Source organism: Pan paniscus, chromosome 5, assembly GCF_029289425.2.
Source record: "Pan paniscus chromosome 5, NHGRI_mPanPan1-v2.0_pri, whole genome shotgun sequence".
NCBI lineage: Eukaryota > Metazoa > Chordata > Mammalia > Primates > Hominidae > Pan > Pan paniscus.
In genome coordinates, this window is record NC_073254.2 from 84,808,969 (window position 1) to 84,827,707 (window position 18,739).

General features: G+C 33.7%; 1 protein-coding gene across 1 annotated transcript in view; it reads right to left on the minus strand.

The window, feature by feature from the left end:
* LOC117978173 (protein eyes shut homolog) overlaps positions 1-18,739 on the minus strand; it is a 441,914-nt gene that overhangs the window by 78,959 nt on the left and 344,216 nt on the right. The window contains exon 8 of the mRNA XM_063605341.1: positions 3,515-3,660. Within this exon, the coding sequence (XP_063461411.1) occupies positions 3,515-3,660 (146 nt within the window). The remainder of the gene's footprint in view (positions 1-3,514; positions 3,661-18,739) is intronic.

Genomic DNA, 18,739 nt, shown 5'->3' on the forward strand with positions numbered 1-18,739 from the left:
TGGCATTTGGCAAAAAATATATTCAGAAGACAGCTTAGTTATCTCAAGCAGAAAATATTATAACTGAATATAGTCATATGTTTGCATGTGTATATGAAACATATCCAAGAAAAAATGTGCATCGCTTTGAAGCAAACATAATTATATTTTATTATTCTGAATTATTGAATTGTATATGTTTTCTACATGGCATTATTATCAAAGTTATTATTTCTGAGATAGGACTTAGGCATTTTAAAAATATTTATACTTTTCTAGTAGATATATAAATATTAATATAGATATAAACACAAATGTAGACATGACTACATGTAATCATATTTAAAGTCCTTAAGCACAAGTTCATAAACTTTTATCTACAGATTAGTAATATATAATCGTGTCTAGTTAAGAGGAGACTTCTTGCTAAATGAGTGAATATTTTAGAAAGCAATATAAATTTATTTATATTCATCTTTCCTATATTTAAATCACTAATAATTAAAACTCAAATTCATAAGCCAATATTCTTTAGGAAAGACAAAGTTAGACAATACTGCAAATCTACTGATAAACTGATTTATATCTTTTGCAAGATAAAATGTAAGCCTTTGATCATATGCCATCATTTGTGTACTTCCTGTTCATTAAATTCAGTCAACTCACTACGTGTGTAAATTTGGACTCTATTTGTGATAGTGTTTAATTAAAAATACTCTAGATAAATTAATTATAGAATGGCTTTAAATAGTCAACTTTGTAAATGTTTATTATCTTCTTCCAATTCTAGATACCACAAGTCTTCATAAGAATAAGAACCATGTCAGCCTTGATCATCACAAAACCTCAACAGCTAATAGAATACAAAGCATAAAATGAAGAAGTATCGAGTTAATCACTGATAGCCTGTGTACATATTATTTAATGTGTTCTTCAAAGAATGCTCTGATTTAGATAATTAAGAATCATAAACTTTCCTGGTCAGAGTCTTGAAAAATTTATATCCTTAATAACTTGGTTAAATGTATTCATAGGTGTAGGCAAAGCTAAATTTTTCTGAATAATATATTTGGCTACCAAATTTTAACATATTTAATATTGTATTTAATGTTATTTTATCTTTCCTCTCTATCAATAATACCATTACATTCAAATTTTGTTTTTTTCTGATGGAGCAAAGCTAGAGTAGAAATAAAATTGGAATTAGAGAGGGATGTGTATTTTGGTTCCGGCTCTGTCACTACCAGATGTATGGTCTTGAAAAATATACAAAAGTATAACATCCTTGTGTTTTAAAGTTTAAGATTCTTTAAGTAAAACCTTGCAGTGTCATGACTCTCTTGAAATGGAACAACCTAAAAATGAATAGATTTGAACATCTCACAAAACAGTAATGCTTTAGGAGCCTTGAAAAAAAAGATTTCCAGAGAAGGCTAAGAAAAATAAATGCTATTAAGTGTCTGAGAATAAGAAAAACTTTATCTGTCCATGTATGAAAGAGAAGGTCAATTTGAATGTCAAAAGAGCATGTACAGTAAAACAAATACATGTAACTTTCTTGAGGGGGAAAACTTCTTTTTGAATGTCCAGTCATGTATCTTTCTTGGTTTGAAACCAAACTGTAACACATATTTCATAATATTTTTTCTATATTCAACTGTAAATTCTGAAAGTGGTACACTTTTAATTTCTTATCTTCCAGTGAACCTGAAAATGGACATGTGAGCAGTTTTGCTCAGTGACATATTAGCAGGTTTTGATTGTTATTCTAAGAAGGTTCTCCTTACAGAAAGACTCAATACAGTTAGCACCACTCTTTGCCCTTGACTCAAGTGTAGAAATAATGACTTAAGTCATTGCAGCAGCAATTCTGAATGCATGAACCTATAATCATGAATTAAAAACTAAGAAAACCATTACCCCATCCTGGTACTGTCAAGTCACTGAACCAACAACCATTAGCTGTCTACCTACAGAATTCTTATTATATAAGAAAAAATGAACCCTATCTATTAAGGATAACAATTAATTGAGTTTTCTTTTACTTGTAGCTGTACCAATATGCAAACATATATTAAAACATCTTAAATCATGTGCCACTGGTAACATCTTAGATAATATCATTTTAAAACAATGCTAAATACCATATTTTGAAATGAAATTAGAGATGTTATCAAAAGAAAAATAAAGAATATGTTAATCTTTCAAATGTTGATACATTGAAAATATCAGAGCAAGGTGTTATAACAAATAATTTTACAAAATGTGTTTCTTAGTCATGTTGAGCTCAGTGTGTTGTTTCTTATTTTAATACTTCTAGCAGCAGTAACAACAACAAGGTGAATGGCATTGCTGAGTGGATATATATGGTTCTACATTGATAGCTCAATAATTTTGAAGATAATGGGCAATGTGAAACTTCGAAAGTAAACTGTTTTATATTTGAATTTAATGTTCCTTGTATATTATATGTAATGAACTTTGCAGAAAATGATACTTTTGGGGAAATATTAACTTAATCTGATAGTTTTTGTGTATATGAGATTTGTTACCAAGATTACCTCTGAAGCCATCAAGATTTCTCAGGAAAGACACCTTCATATTTCTTTTTAAGGTCACGTAACTTTCTCTCACCTTTTGATTACTTATTCTCTGGAAATACTTCTAGTTCCTTTCCATTTTTGCTTGCCAATATAATTTCCATGTGTCTAGTATTATTTTATCCCCGCTGGCAGAGAACCTAATATTAGATGTATTTAACTACTCATCCCTCAGGATAGAAATCCATATGATTTTAGTGCTGCACGAATCAGATGTTAATAAACTGAGATTTGAGATGTAAATACATTATTGTAATCTCTGTGGGAATTGTGTGAAAAAATAAATATGAAACAAAACAACACAAAAACTATATTATTGTTAGTCCCATATCATTAATACTAGTATGCCAAAACTAAAACAATATAGCTTTTTGTATTTTGTAAATGCAAGTTCTCACCAGAAATTTAGAGGGCTAATGCCTCTACCTTCTATAAGCTCCCTGATGACTTTTGCCTTTATGTTTGGATAAAATTTATGTTGTGAAATAATTGATACTGACAGCTAATGCCAATCTTCTTTTGCTTTATGTTTAAATTCACAATGGCTGTCTTTTTTATGTAAATATTTTTAATGCTAAGCATATTCTAGAAATGACAGTTTTGTAACAGATATAATAATGTTATTTCTGTTAGATTATCCATCCAGAAATACTTTTTCCTATATTATAGCCATGCAAACTTACTAAAGATAAATTTACTGTAAAAGACAAAAATGTAAGATAACTTAAAATCTAATCTTAGGATTTAATAAATTGAAGATAAAACACATAATTTTACTTCTTATTAATTTCTTTTATAAGAGACAAATTATCTCTTAACATTTTTGCCCTGTTTGCATCTGGCAGGTTATTTCAGGTTTTGGAGTATAAATATGAGGTTTCTATTTGCTTGCAGACAGAAATATGTTGCTGCACATGGGACAGGTATGGATTTACCTGTATAACCAGGGGCACAGAGGCAGTTGTATCCATCAGTCCTGTAGACACAATTTTCTTCATCTAGACAAGGTGAGATTTTACATTTATTTACATCAAGTTCACAGAAGGGCCCATGGTACTCAGGTTCACAATTACAAAAAAATCTGGAGAAAAGTAGAGAAATGAGAAATAGCCATGTAACAATGATAATAATTTATTATATATGATTCATATTTATATTTTAAATTCAAGACATTCAACTTAATTGAAATAAATAATATATGTATTTCATTTTTTTCTTTGAAAAAATATAGCAATTCCCCTTGCAAAATTTTGTTCTGCTCAAATGTTCTTTATGTGTGAAATTTTGAAAAACAATGTGTTGGGTAAATAATTACTGTAACCTGATAAATACTAGTATCAAAATATAGATGAGGTCACGTCCTTTGTAGGGACATGGATGAAGCTGGAAACCATCATTCTCAGCAAACTATCACAAGGACAAAAAACCAAACACCACATGTTCTCACTCATAGGTGGGAACTGAACAACGAGAACACATGGACACAGGAAGGGGAACATCACACACCGGGGACTGTTGTGGGGTAGGGGGAGGGGGGAGGGATAGCATTAGGAGATATACCTAATGTTAAATGACGAGTTGATGGGTGCAGCACACCAACATGGCACATGTATACATATGTAACAAATCTGCACGTTATGCACATGTACCCTAAAACTTAAAGTATAATAATAATAAAAAAACAAACCAAAAAAAAAAGAAATAATTTCCAAAGGAGATATTAAACTGATCGAAACTGTATACTTAGCAAAAATATCTCTTCATAGTTTTTCCTTTTAGAAGTCTAGATAAAGAAGCTTTAGCAACTTTCCATAAAATGTTTTTGAGCTAGATTTCTATTTAGATTTTTTAGGAAACTCTTCCTAATTAACTTCACTCATCATTTTATAACCACAGAAGTCTAACATTCCCCATGCTCCTCCTTTTACTTCTTCAACCTACATTAATTAATTGAGTGCCAGACATTAGTCATGTACCCATATTCAAGTGTAAATTAAACTAGAGCTTGCTTTTGAAAGTCTCAGGAACAGGACAGGAATACAGATATGTAAAAATTACAGTAAATACATGTCAATTGAGACACGTCCTGTTAAAGCATGGGTAACTGCTAGACAAGAGGTGACAGAAAAGGTCTTATTCAGTATTAATAAAGAAAGAGCAGGATCAGTGTTTTAAAATTCTGAATATGAATGAAAACATGCAGTATTTTTCTTTCTGTGCCTGGCATATTTCATTTACAATAATGTCCTCCAGGATCATGTATGTTGTTACAAATAACAGGACTTCATTCTTTTTCATGGCTGAAGAGTATTTCATTGTTTATGTATACTACATATTTTTTATTCATTCATCTCTTAAGTAAAGTAAGCCAGACAGTAGGGGAGAGGGGATAGGAAAGGTTGATTGATGGGTGCAAAATTACAATTAGAAAGGAAGAATAAATTTGGTGTTCTATTGCACAGTACGGTGACTGTAGTAAACAGTAAGGTATTGTATATTCAAAAGAGCTAGAGGAGAAAATTTTGAATGTTTGCACCACAAAGAAATGATGAATGTTTGAGGTGATCTCTATGCTAATTATCCTGATTTGTTCATTACAAACGAATCAACAAATGTGCTGTAATACAATATATTATGTAGTATAATGATACAATGTATTCATGTATCAAAACAACACAACAAAACAACACATAAATATATCAATTATGTGTAAATTAAAAATAAAATTAATAGAAAAAGAAAGAGTAAGGAATCTTTGTATCAGTTGGACAGAAGGCATTAAAATGTCATGTGCAATGGGATACTGGGTAAAAGAGTAGAGTATTTCCCAAGAGCTCTTCATGTGACTAGGGAATTGACTATAATCACCTTTTTGGAGTAACACTAATCCAAATACTAACTTCTTGAATTTTTGTTCAAATAGTCAAACTGTTTTTCTCCATCTTATTCATTTTGCGAATATCTCCCCATCTAGTGAGAAGTAATGTAATGAATCTGCTAAATGTCTTACTAAAATCAAGATATGTTTGTTAATAATACTGTCTTTGCTACTTTGTGTTCTCACTGAATTAATGATGATTCCAAGGAATCACAGAATAGAGAGAAATTGGACACAGAATTCTCAGAAATAGCAGTGAAAGGTATCTCAAGAAATGATTTGTTTCATATTGACAAATTTTAAAATGTTATATTACTATAAAACAATGACTTTCATTTCAATTTATGTATTTCTTTCATGTACTTCTGACAGTTCTATTATATTTTTAGAAGCTTCAAAATCTACTTTGTATTTTGAAATATTGAATACTAGAAAATTATTTGGGGATATCTTGCTTTTTCAGTGATTTATGATAATCACCACCAATTGTTTCAATTTTTTTAAAATAGTAGTTTACTATTTAATTTATAGAATTTTCTCTCTCTCTCATTTTGAAAATCAGAAAATCATAACATCCCTTGTCTTTTGCTCCCCAAATTTTGTTTTCTGTGATTTTAATTATCTTAAATATACTTACTTACTTGTTCCATAAGTTAATGGGAAATTTTTGTGAAATGTCTTTTTGTCATGATGAAGATGTGGGTTTTGCTGAGTATTAATTTTTTTTTGTCTATATAGTTGTCTTGAAGATACATGAAAAGATTCAGATTTTGACACCTACCCAGAATTCTTGTTTTTTCAATTATGATTTCTTTCTGAATTTTGCCTTTTGAAACCTTTGTTAGTTTTTACTAAATGTTATTGTTGCGGGAAGTCAGGGACCCCAAATGGAGGGACCGACTGAAGCCATGGCAGAAGAACGTGGATTGTGAAGATTTCATGGACGATTATTAGTTCCCCAAATTAATACTTCTATAATTTCTTATGCCTGTCTTTACTGCAGTCTCTAAACATAAATTGTGAAGATTTCATGGACACTTATCACTTCCCCAGTCAATACCCTTGTGATTTCCTATGCCAGTCTTTACTTTAATCTTTTAATCCTGTCAGCTGAGGAAGATGTATGTCGCCTCAGGACCTTGTGATAATTGCATTAACTGCACAAATTGTAGAGCATGTGTGTTTAAACAATATGAAATCTGGGCACCTTAAAAAAAGAACAGGATAACAGCAACTGTTCAGGGAATAAGAGAGATAACCTTAAACTCTGACCACTGGTGAGCTGGATGGAACAGAGCCATATTTCTCTTCTTTCAAAAGCAACTGGGAGAAATATCACTGAATTCTTTTTGTCAGCAAGGAACATCCCTGGGAAAGAGAATATGCGCCTGGAGGTATAGGCCTATAAATGCCCCCCCCCCCGCAAGGTGTGCCCATCTCTTATGGTTGAGACTGCAGGGATAAAATAGACCCCAGTCTCCCATAGCGCTCCCAGGCTTATTAGGAAGAGGAAATTCCTGCCTGATAAATTTTGGTCAGACCAGTTGCTCTCAAAACCCTGTCTCCTGATAAGATGTTATCAATGACAATGGTGCCCAAAACTTCATTAGCAATTTTAATTTCGCCCTGGTCCTGTGATCTCGCCCTGCCTCCATTTGCCTTGTGATATTCTATTACCTTGTAAAGTACTTGATGTCTGTAACCCACACCTATTCGCACACTCCCTCCCCTTTGAAAATCCCTAATAAAAACTTGCTGGTTTTTGCGGCTTGTGAGGCATCACGGAACCTACCGACATGTGATGTCTCCCCTGGATGCCCAGCTTTAAAATTTCCCTCTTTTGTACTCTGTCCCTTTATTTCTCAAGCCAGCTGATGCTTAAGGAAAATAGAAAAGAACCTACGTGAATATCAGGGCAGGTTCCCCGATATGTTATATTCATTTTTTTGCTTCCATGTCCATCCTTCAAATGTATTTACTCTAATTTAAAATGAACTTCTCAAAAAGTTCTGCTTTTTTGTTTGCTCTTTAACATTTATCATGTAACTTATTTTATGAATCTCAAATATGTACCTTACGCTTCTGATTTTGAAAGTGATATCACACAGTAAATAAACATACATGTATTATCTCAAGACTTATGGAAGTTTATTTTTCTAAAGTTTTTAGCATACAGACAACTATGTGAAGAATTATTTTTAATAATATGAATCATAATGATCCTTTCTTCTAAGAATGCTTTGCTTCTACTTCAATAACCTCTCTTTCCTTTTTGCTTTCAATCAAGACCATTATTTTTTCTTACTTTCTACACTACTCCTGAAATCTGAACTTTTCAACATTGCAAAAATATGCTTTACTTTTACATAAATTCCAAACATTATTAAATTTCAAGAATCTGTTAAACCACAGATGCCTGTTCAACTGGAATGTTGGGGGTCCCTGCTTTGTTAATAATGATGCAAAAAGGTCCTGGGATTCTAGAGTCCATTTGGACATTTTCTGAATGGCATCTAAAATTTCGTAGAGATTAAAAAAAAAAATCATCGACATTAATAGCAGCCCTGGTGAAACAGTTTACAGAAAATATTCAACTTATATTTCTTACTTTCCACCACACTAAACAATATGAGGGCAAATTTGTGCAAAAATAACATTTCACTCTACAAAAGAGCATCTACCTTTAATCCTTGTCTCTGCTTTCCCAGAAAAATTTAAATGTTTTTATTTTCTCTTCCTCCTTTCCTCCCTCCACCTGCCCTGCCCTGCTCTCTTCCTGCTCCCTGTCTCTAATAGGAAGGGCAAGCACAATGCTGAGCACTTGGGACGTTTTTACTTTTCACTTAACGTTGGCCCTTCAAAACGTTAAAAAAAATAAAAGTGCCTAGGGTATGTCTGAAAAGATCCTCATCAAATTTTTCCCCTCCTGGCCTCTGGCTATAGTGTGCAATTCTTTCAGCTTTGGTGTAATTTTCCTTTCGCTATTACCTGCTGAGGGTCCCTTTATGCTAACCACCTCTAATAAGGCTAGAGAAAAATTAAATGTAAACCTGATTTTTATGAATGTCCTAAGTGATCCAGTCAAATGTACAGTAAGTACTGCATTTTATATTAAAGGTCCCTAAAGTATACCTTCCTTTGATAAAACTCAATTTTCATAGCTTTTAAAATATACACATATAATAATATCTTCTATCTTGAGAGAACAATTAAGACCATGAAATATGTATTTTTGATGAAATAAAAATTTCTCATTTAAATAAAAAGCTTTTACTTCAAAAGTTTTAGAACTAAACTTAAATATATTGTCAAAGTATTGAAATAATTCATATTTTTAATTTGACATTGCCCTAAAATTTTTCAAATAGGTGTTCAAGATACTGTTTCAATCACTAAGATGCATTTTAACAGTGACTTCTGAAGAAAATTCAACATATTAAAATAGAGATAAGGAAGAGTAACTATAATTTGCATAAAATGATATCTCCAAACTATAAAAAGATGGAAAAATACAAGATAATCACATGAATTTATAGCCCCCAAATTAGCCATGATTACATTTCATTTACATTATTCTTATATACTTTTTCTTGTATTCCAGATAAGAGAGGAATTAATAAGTAGATGTATTATTTGTATGCTTCTAAAGTTATTTTAAAATATAATTATTAAATAGATTGAATAGTATTACAAAATCCAAACATAACACAGAATGTTTTAATGAGAGTTTTGATTTTAAAATGTGTTTGCAATAAGGTTAAATCATACTTGTTTCAGTAGATATTTTTTAAAAGCTTACATTCAAAATAAGAAAATGAAACCACTGGTGAAACTTTCTGATAAGGACTTTTTAGCCTATGTTAAAGCAATTCAAATTTTGAAAGAATTTATAATGTATTTTAGAGCATTTCTACTTTTTTCTTGTGATATTATAACTGCATTCGTGAACCACACTTCTTTACAATTAATGACAATTTTTACTTAGAATATGAATAATCTATTTTATATTTGCAACATGTCTTTATTATGTTATATATAAATATATGTCTACATTATTTATCATACTCACAACATGTCTTTATATGTTTTTATTATAATTGCATGTGTGTGTGAATCTGATTTGAAACAGTGATGTTATCATAAATTCTCGAGTAGAATAAACATCATTTGGATTGATGACTGTTTCTAGGCAAACAATTACAGAAGAGTAAACAGATTTTTGTCTTTTGGTTAAACGCATATTAACCAATCACTTTTAAATTTGTGACAGTGAAGAATTGCTAAACCCGTGAACATCACAAACTGAATGGTCACAATATGCTTGTTGGTAATGATCTCGCTATGATAATCACATCAGCCAGGCACTTGGAACATTTTCTTCTATTTTTTCTTTAAATGGACTAGCCACTGTTACTGTAATTGTTCTTGCAAATTCTATTTAGTTGTAAATTTTCAGTAGACAGATACTATTGTGAGTGACCTAAATGAACTAGTAGCAATGACTTGAAAAGACATTAGTTGCATTGGATAACATATGCTATCAAGTGTCAGAAAAATGTAAATTCCAGTGTTCACTTTTGCAGTGGATTTGTATATTAATTGGGGCTGTCATTCATGTGCCATTATATCTCAGCAAACTCATCTTTAAATCATGTTACTAGAGGTAAGTCTTAATTGTTGCAGGCCACAGTTTCAATAACCACAAGAGAGAATAGAATAGATTAAAAACATGAATCTAACCATGAGGCATATATGTAGTAACTACTGTTTTTAATAGGTTTTTTGTTTATGTGTCTACAGTTTAATTTACTTTGAAGTAACTATAAAATTATTGGTTTTAAATGAGTTGGCAGATTACTTGAAATATTTTTAGTGAGTACTTTATCAATAGATTAAGTTTTTCAAAAAAATAAAAATTACTTTAAGAAGAGATAAGACAATCAAATGTGACTACTTCATTTTCAGCTGCTAATTGATTTTTAATCTTTGAAAGATCTTAATTCATTGAAAATGGCTTTTATTATAATAATTTACACCAGGTAATTTTCTAAGAATAGAATAATCAACACCTGTATGCCCATCACCCATATTTAACTCATCTTAGTAGTTTCATGTTGCTGAAATATTTTTAAGGAAAACACACAAAACATATTTGATCTGTCATATATATATATATATGAGATCTGTCATAAATATGTATGCACACACATATATATGTACACACATTTCATACACATATATGTACACATATTTACACAAATATGTACACACATTTCATACACATATATATGTATGAAACTCCTATGCATGCATTCAATTAATTATCCTCCATTCCTCTCTACCAGGAGAAAATTACTACTCTTAAGATGCTATGTATTTTTCAAAATATGTTTTAATACTTCAGTAAATATGAGTTACATATCACATTATTCTGAGACTTATTTTTTCAGTCAATCATACATTTTAATAAATATTTAAGTGATATACTTTTATATAATTTATTCACAGTAAGTAATGTATAGATGCTTATGATTAAGTTGCATTGCATTTGTTTTGTTTTCTAATGTTTACCAATATAAAGATATTGGAAAGGCATCACCTTGTTCATATATCCTTGCTGACAGTGCTGGATGTTGCCATGGAATTGGGTTTCGTGATATTAATTACAATAGATCTAAGAATGCATAGACTATTGGATATGCTTGACAATTAGATGCAAAATGAGCAAATAAGCATATAAATCAGAGAAACAGAGTGGACATCAGTGGACTGATTCACAGATATCTATGGCAGAGGCTAACTGATGACGAGGTTTTAGAAATGAAATATATAATCAGTCTACTTACAGTGCTGCCTCATGTATATAGAATGAAATGTATAGTTCTGGAGGACAGAGATATAATTCAGTTTGGCTTTGTAGGGATTCTCTGCCTCTTTCACAATTCCAAAACCTAAGTTATGTCACAGACTCAGTCACTCGAAGGTCAGGGTTTGCCTCCTTAAGAGGAATCTTTAATAGAGTCACAGGTATTTTATGTATCTTTTTGAAGACTTCCTCAGAGGTATCTGAGGCTATTTACCAGTATGACTGTTCTGTGGTGAAAGAATGATATTCAGACATTTTAGGAGTTGCTGAATACTGGTTCTGAAAGTATACTTATTTCTGCAATGCTACTGATCCACCAGTAGAAATATAAGATTATTGAGGTCAGTTCAGGTGAGGCCACAAATACATCTTCCCTTTGATTTTGTTTTTTTTTTTACCCACAATTCTTGAATATACAGTGTAGTTGATATATTTAGTAATAGCACAATTTTTACATTGGAGTAAGAGCTATTATGGAGGAAAATCCAATTGGAAGATCTTGTCATGCCCCTTTAGACCAATGGAGATTTTAAACTGACAGCAATTCTCTATTCCTATGGTACTTGTAGTGATTGGTGTCCCCTTGAAAGGACTGAAAGTTGCAGGGGTGGTGATTCCAAACATCCCTACTTACCTCACCAGATTGGACAATGCAAAAGCTAGATAGGGCACAGAAAATAAGATGAATGATAGAATATTGTTGGAAAATTAAACAGGATCTGATGCAAATTTCACCAATTCTAAAGGTTGGATCTCTATGAAGATAGATAAACAGAGCTCCTGGTACCTGAGTCCAGCTATGACATAGAAAATTAATTATTTTGTGTTCTAATTAGTGCAGCTCCACTTGAATTTGTCAGAATGCCTTTTTAAAGATATTTTGAAAGACCTAAATAAATAGATATCAATTTTTCTTAAATTGGCCTACCCATTCAATGAAATGCCAATCAAAATTGCTTGTTTGAATGTATATTTATATAGAATACAAGTTGATTTTAACAGAAGAAATTGCCAAAATATCTAAAGTTGCCGGAGATTAAATAGCCCTACTAGTATTGAGATATTTCAAAGGGAAGTAATTAAGATTTATGACTCTAGCACATGGATGAGTAACTGAACTAAAGCAACAGAACAGCAATAGAGAAATAGACATATCCATATGTGGAAACGTGATCTGCAACCAAGAAGGCACTACAGATCAGTGAGTGAAAGATGAACTTAATATGTAGCAGACATGGCTTATTTATATAAAAAAATAAGAATCTGAGTTTATTTTTTAAGTGTGTAAAGATTGAGATAAGAATACTTTACACCCATACTCATACATACAATATACCTGATGCATCTACATATAAAGAACATAATCTTAATTATTTTAAAAGGAAATATAGGGAAAAAACCCTTTCATCCTAGTGTAAAGAAAAGTTAAATAAGATGAAACTTGCAAACCATATACTAAATAATAAATTAATTCAAATATATTAAAATTAAGTTTTAGTACATATAACTTATAAAGGTGAAGTGTCTCTTTCAATCAGAACTTATATTCAATAAACACAACTAACAAAGATATTTTAAAAATCATATATAAGGATTCTTACAAAGCCACAAGAAGAAAAAACATTAAAGAGCAGATGCTGACTCAGCAAGATGGCAGAATAGGAATAGCTCAGGTCTGCAGCTCCCGGAGAGACGAACGCAGAAGGCAGGTGATTTCTGCATTTCCAACTGAGGTACCCAGTTCATCTCCCTGGTACTGGTTAGACAGTGGGTACAGCCCACGGAGGGCAAGCAGATGCAGGTTGGGGCACTGCCTCACCTGGGAAGTGCAAGGGGTCAGGGGCCTCCCTCCCCTAACCAAGGGAAGCCCAGAGGGACCTTGCTGTGAGGGACGGTGCTATCTGGCACAGATACTACGTTTTTCTCATGGTCATTGAAACCCACAGACCAGGAGGTTCCCTCAGGTGACTACACCACAAGGGCATTGGGTTTCAAGCAAAAAACTGGGTGGCCATTTGGGCAGACATTGAGCTAGCTGCAGGAGTTGTTTTTTTTTTTTTTTTTTTTCGTATCCCAGTGGCACCTGAAACACCAGCAACACAGAACCCTTCACTCCCATGGAAAGGGGGCTGAAGCCAGGGAGCCAAGTGGTCTTGCTCAGCAGATCCCACCCCCACAGAGCCCAGCAACCTAAGATCCACTGGCTTGAAATTCTCACTGCCACCACAACAGTCTGAAGTCCACCTGGGATGCTGGAGCTTAGTTGAGGGAGGGGCGTCTGCCATTATTGAGGTTTGAGTAGGGAGTTTTCCCCTCACAGTGTGAACAAAGCCGCCAGGAAGTTCAGACTGGGGGGGCGCCCACCACAGCGCCTCAAAGCCACCGTAGCCAGACTGCCTCTCTAGATACCTCCTCTCTGGGCAGGGCATCTCTGAAAGAAAGGCAGCAGCCCCACTCAGGGGCTTATAGATAAAACTCCCATCTCCCTGGGACAGAGCACCTGAGGGAAGGGGCGGCTGTTGGCACAGCCTTAGCAGACTTAAACAAACGTTCCTGCTTGCCAGCTCTGAAGAGAGCAGTGGATCACCCAGTACAGTGCTCAAGCTCTGCTAAGGGACAGACTGCCTCAAGTGGGTCCAGGGCTCCCATATCTCCTGACTGGGAGACAACTCCCAGCAGTGGTCGACAGACACCTCATACAGGAGAGCTCTGGTTGGCCTCTGGCAGGTGCTCCTCTGGGATGAAGTTCCAGAGGAAGGAGCAGGCAACAATATTTGCCTTTCTGCAGCCTCCACTGGTGATACCCAGGCAAACAGGGTCCGGAGTGGACCTCCAGCAAACTCCAGCAGACCTGCAGAAGAGGGCCTGACTGTTAGAAGGACATCTAACAGACAGAAAGCAATAGCATCAACATCAACAGAAAAGACGAACACGTGAAAACTCCCTCTGAAGGTTACCAACAGCAAAGACCAAAAGTAGACAAATCCACAAAGATGAGGAAAAATCAGTGCAAAAAGGCTGAAAATTTTAAAAACCAGAATGCCTGTTCTTCTCCAAAGGATGGAAATTTCTCACCAGCAAGGGAACAAAACTGGATGGAGAATGAGTTTGACAAACTGACAAAAGTAGGCTTTAGAAGGTGGGTAATAACAAACTCCTCTGAGCGAAAAAAGCATGTTCTAACCCAATGCAAGGAAGCTAAGAACCTTGATAAAATGTTAGAGGAATTGCTAACTAGAATAACCAGTTTAGAGAAGAACATAAATGACCTGATGGAGCTGAAAACCACAGCACAAGAACTTTGTGAAGCACACACAAGTATCAATAGCTGAATAGATTAAGTGGAAGAAAGGATATCAGAGATTGAAGATCAACTTAGTGAAATAAAGCAAGAAGACAAGATTAGAGAAAAAAGAATGAAAAGGAACAAACAAAGTCTCCAAGAAATATGGGACTATGTGAAAAGACTAAACCTACATTTGATTGGCGTACCTGAAAGTGACAGGGAGAATGGAACCAAATTGGAAAACACACTTCAGGATATCATCTAGGAGAACTTCCCCACCTAGCAAGACAGGCCAACATTCAAATTCAGGAAATACAGAGAACACCACAAAGATACTCCTCAAGAAAAGCAACCCCAAGGCACATAATCGTCAGGTTCACCAAGGTTGAAATGAAGGAAAAAATGTTAAGGGCAGCCAGAGAGAAAGTTCGGGTTATCTACAAAGGGAAGCCCATCAGACTAACAGCGGATCTTTCTGCAGAAAACCCACAAGCCAGAAGAGAGTGCGGACCAATATTTAACATTCTTAAAGAAAAGAATTTTCAACCCAGAATTTCATATCCAGCCAAACTAAGATTCACAAATGAAGGAGAAATAAAATCCATTACAGCCAAGAAAATGCTGGGGGATTTTGTCACCACCAAGCCTGCCTTACAACAGCTCCTGAAGGAGGCACTAAACATGAAAGGAAAAACGGGTAACAGCCTCTGCAAAAACAAGCCAAAATGTAAAGACCATTGACACTATGAAGAAACTGCATCAACTAATGGGCAAAATAACCAGCTAGCATCATAATGACAGGATCAAATTAAACACATAACAAAATTAACTTTGAATGTAAATGGGCTAAATGCCCCAGTTAAAAGGCACAGACTGGCAAATTGTATAAAGAGTCAAGAACCATCAGTGTGCTGTATTCACGAGATGCATCTCATATGCAAAGACACATATAAGCTCAAAATAAAGGGATGGAAGAATATTTACCAACAAATGGAAAGCAAAAAAAAAAAAAAAAAAAGAGAAATCAGGTGTTGCAATCCTAGTCTCTGACAAAACAGACATTAACCAACAAAAATCAAAAAGACAAAGAAGGGCATTATATAATGGTAAAGGGATCAAGGCAACAAGAAGAGCTAACTATCCCAAATATATATGCATACAATACAGGAGCACCCAGATTCATAAAGCAAGTACTTAGAGATCTACAAAGAGACTTAGACTCCAACACAATAATAGTGAGAGACTTTAACACCCCACTGTCAATATTAGACAGATCAATGAGACAGAAAATTAACAAGGACATTCAGGACTTGAACGCAACTCTGGACCAAGTGGACCTAATAGACATCTACAGAACTCTCGACCCCAAATCAACAGAATATACATTCTTCTTAGCACCACATAGCATTTATTCTAAAATCAACCACATAATTGAAAGTAAAACACTCCTCAGCAAATGCAAAAGAATGGAAATCATAACAAACAGTCTCTCAGACCACAGTGCAACAAACTAGAACTCAGGATTAAGAAACTCACTCAAAACGACACAACTACATGGAAACTGAATAACCTCCTCCTGAATGACTACTGGGTAAATAACAAAATCAGGCAAGAGAAAGAAATAAAGGGTATTCAAATAGGAAGAGAGAAAGTCAGGTTATCTCTGTTTGCAAATGACATGATTGTATATTTAGAAAACCCCATCGTCTCAGCCCAAAAACTCCTTAAGCTGATGAGCAACTTCAGCAAAATCTCAGGATACTAAATCCATGTGCAAAAGTCACAAGCATTCCTATTATAATAGACATTAATAGACAAACATTAATAGACAGAGAACCAAATCATGAGTAAACTCTCATTCATAATTGCTAAAAAGAGAATAAAATACCTAGGAATACAACTTACAAGAGACTGATGAACCTCTTCAAGGGGAACTACAAATCTCTGCTCAAGGAAATAAGAAAGGACACAAAAAAATGAAAAAACATTCCATGCTCATGGATAGGAAGAATCAATATTGTGAAAATGGCCACACTGCCCAAAGTAATTTACAGATTCAATGCTATTCCCATCAAGCTACCATTGAATCTCTTCACATTATTAGAAAAAAAAAACTACTTTAAATTTCGTATGGAACCAAAAAAGAGCCCATATACCCAAGACAATCCTAAGCAAAGGATCAAAGCTGGAGGCACCGTGCTACCTGACTTCAAACTATACTATAAGGATACAGTAACCAAAACAGCATGGTGCTGGTACCAAAACAGATATATAGACCAATGGAACAGAACAGAAGCCTCAGAAATAACGTCACACATCTACAACCATCTGATCTTTGACAAAGCTGACAAAAACAAGCAATGGGGAAAAGATTCCCTATTTAATAAATGGTGTTGGGAAAACTGGCTAGCCATATTCAGAACTCTGAAAATGGACCCCTTGCTTACACATTATACAAAAAGTAACTCAAGATGGATTAAAGATTAAAATGTAAGATCTAAAGTCATAAAAACTCTAGAAGAAAACCTAGGCAATATCATTCAGGACATAGGCATGGGCAAAGACTTCATGACTAAAACACCAAAAGCAATGGCAACAAAAGCCAAAATTGGCAAATGGGATCGAATTAAACAAAAGGGCTTCTGCACAGCAAAAGAAACTATCATCAGAGTGAACAGGCAACCTGCAGAATGGGAGAAAATTTTGCAATATATCCATCTGAGAAACGGCTAATATACAGAATCTACAAGGAACTTAAACAAATTTACAAGAAAAAAACAAACAATCCCATCAAAAAGTGGGCGAAGGATATGAACAGACACTTTTCAAAAGAAGACATTTATGCAGGCAACAAATATATGAAAAAAAGCTCATCATCACTGGTCATTAGAGAAATACAAATCAAAACCACAATGAGATGCCATCTCATGCCAGTTAGAATGGCGATCATTAAAAAGTCAGGAAACAACAGATGCTAGAGAGATGAGGAGAAAATGTGGAGAAATAGGAATGCTTTTACACCGTTGGTGGGAGTGTATGTTAGTTCAACCATTGTGAAAGACAGTGTGGTGATTCCTCAAGGATCTAGAACTAGAAATACCATTTGAGCCAGTAATATAATTACTGGGCATATACCCAAAGGATTATAAATCATTCTACTATAAAGACACATGCACACGTATGTTTATTGCAGCACTATTAATAATAGCTAAGACTTGGAACCAACCAAAATGCCCATCAGTGTTATACTGGAAAAAAAAAATGTGACACATATACACCATGAAATACTATGCAGCTATAAAAAAGAATGAGTTCCTGTTCTTTGCAGGGACATGGATGAAGCTGGAAACCATCATTCTTCGCAAACTAACACAAGAACAGAAAACCAAACACTGCATGTTCTCACTTATAAGTGGGAGTTGCCCAATGAGAACACATGGACACAGGGAGGGGAACATCACATACTGGGGCCTGTCAGGGGTTGGGGGGCAAGGGGAGGGATAGCATTAGGAGAAATACCTATGTAGTTGAGTAAATATATGTATATATATATATATATATATATATGTATATATATATATATGTATATATATATATATGTATATATATATATATATATATATATGCAGATGCCATAATTAGGCATTTCTAAAAAGGCAAAATTAATCATCTCAAAATGTACATAAAATTGTTAAACTTCATATTATTATAAGAATGCAGGGAGACTACAATAAGATATAACTTTACACACAGCCTAAAATGGAACATTCTGAAAATGCCAATAAAAACATTTATTCCCTGCTAAGAATACAAAAATTATATTTTTCAAAAGAAATGAGAAAAATATAAATGTGATTTAGCAAATGTGACCATGTTTACCCAATGGTTCAACAATTCTACTTCTATGTATGTAACCTCAGACATACTAGTACTTGTGTATTTAGAGAAATATTTGAAAACTTTAATATCATTGTAGGTAAGACAAAAGAAGCAAATAGTCCAAATATCTATAACCAGTAGAATGATAAATGTTGGTATATATTTACTATTAAATATTGTATAAAAGTTAAAAATGAGCAACAGATACATGCATCAACAGGAATTACAAAATATTATGTTCAACAACAATT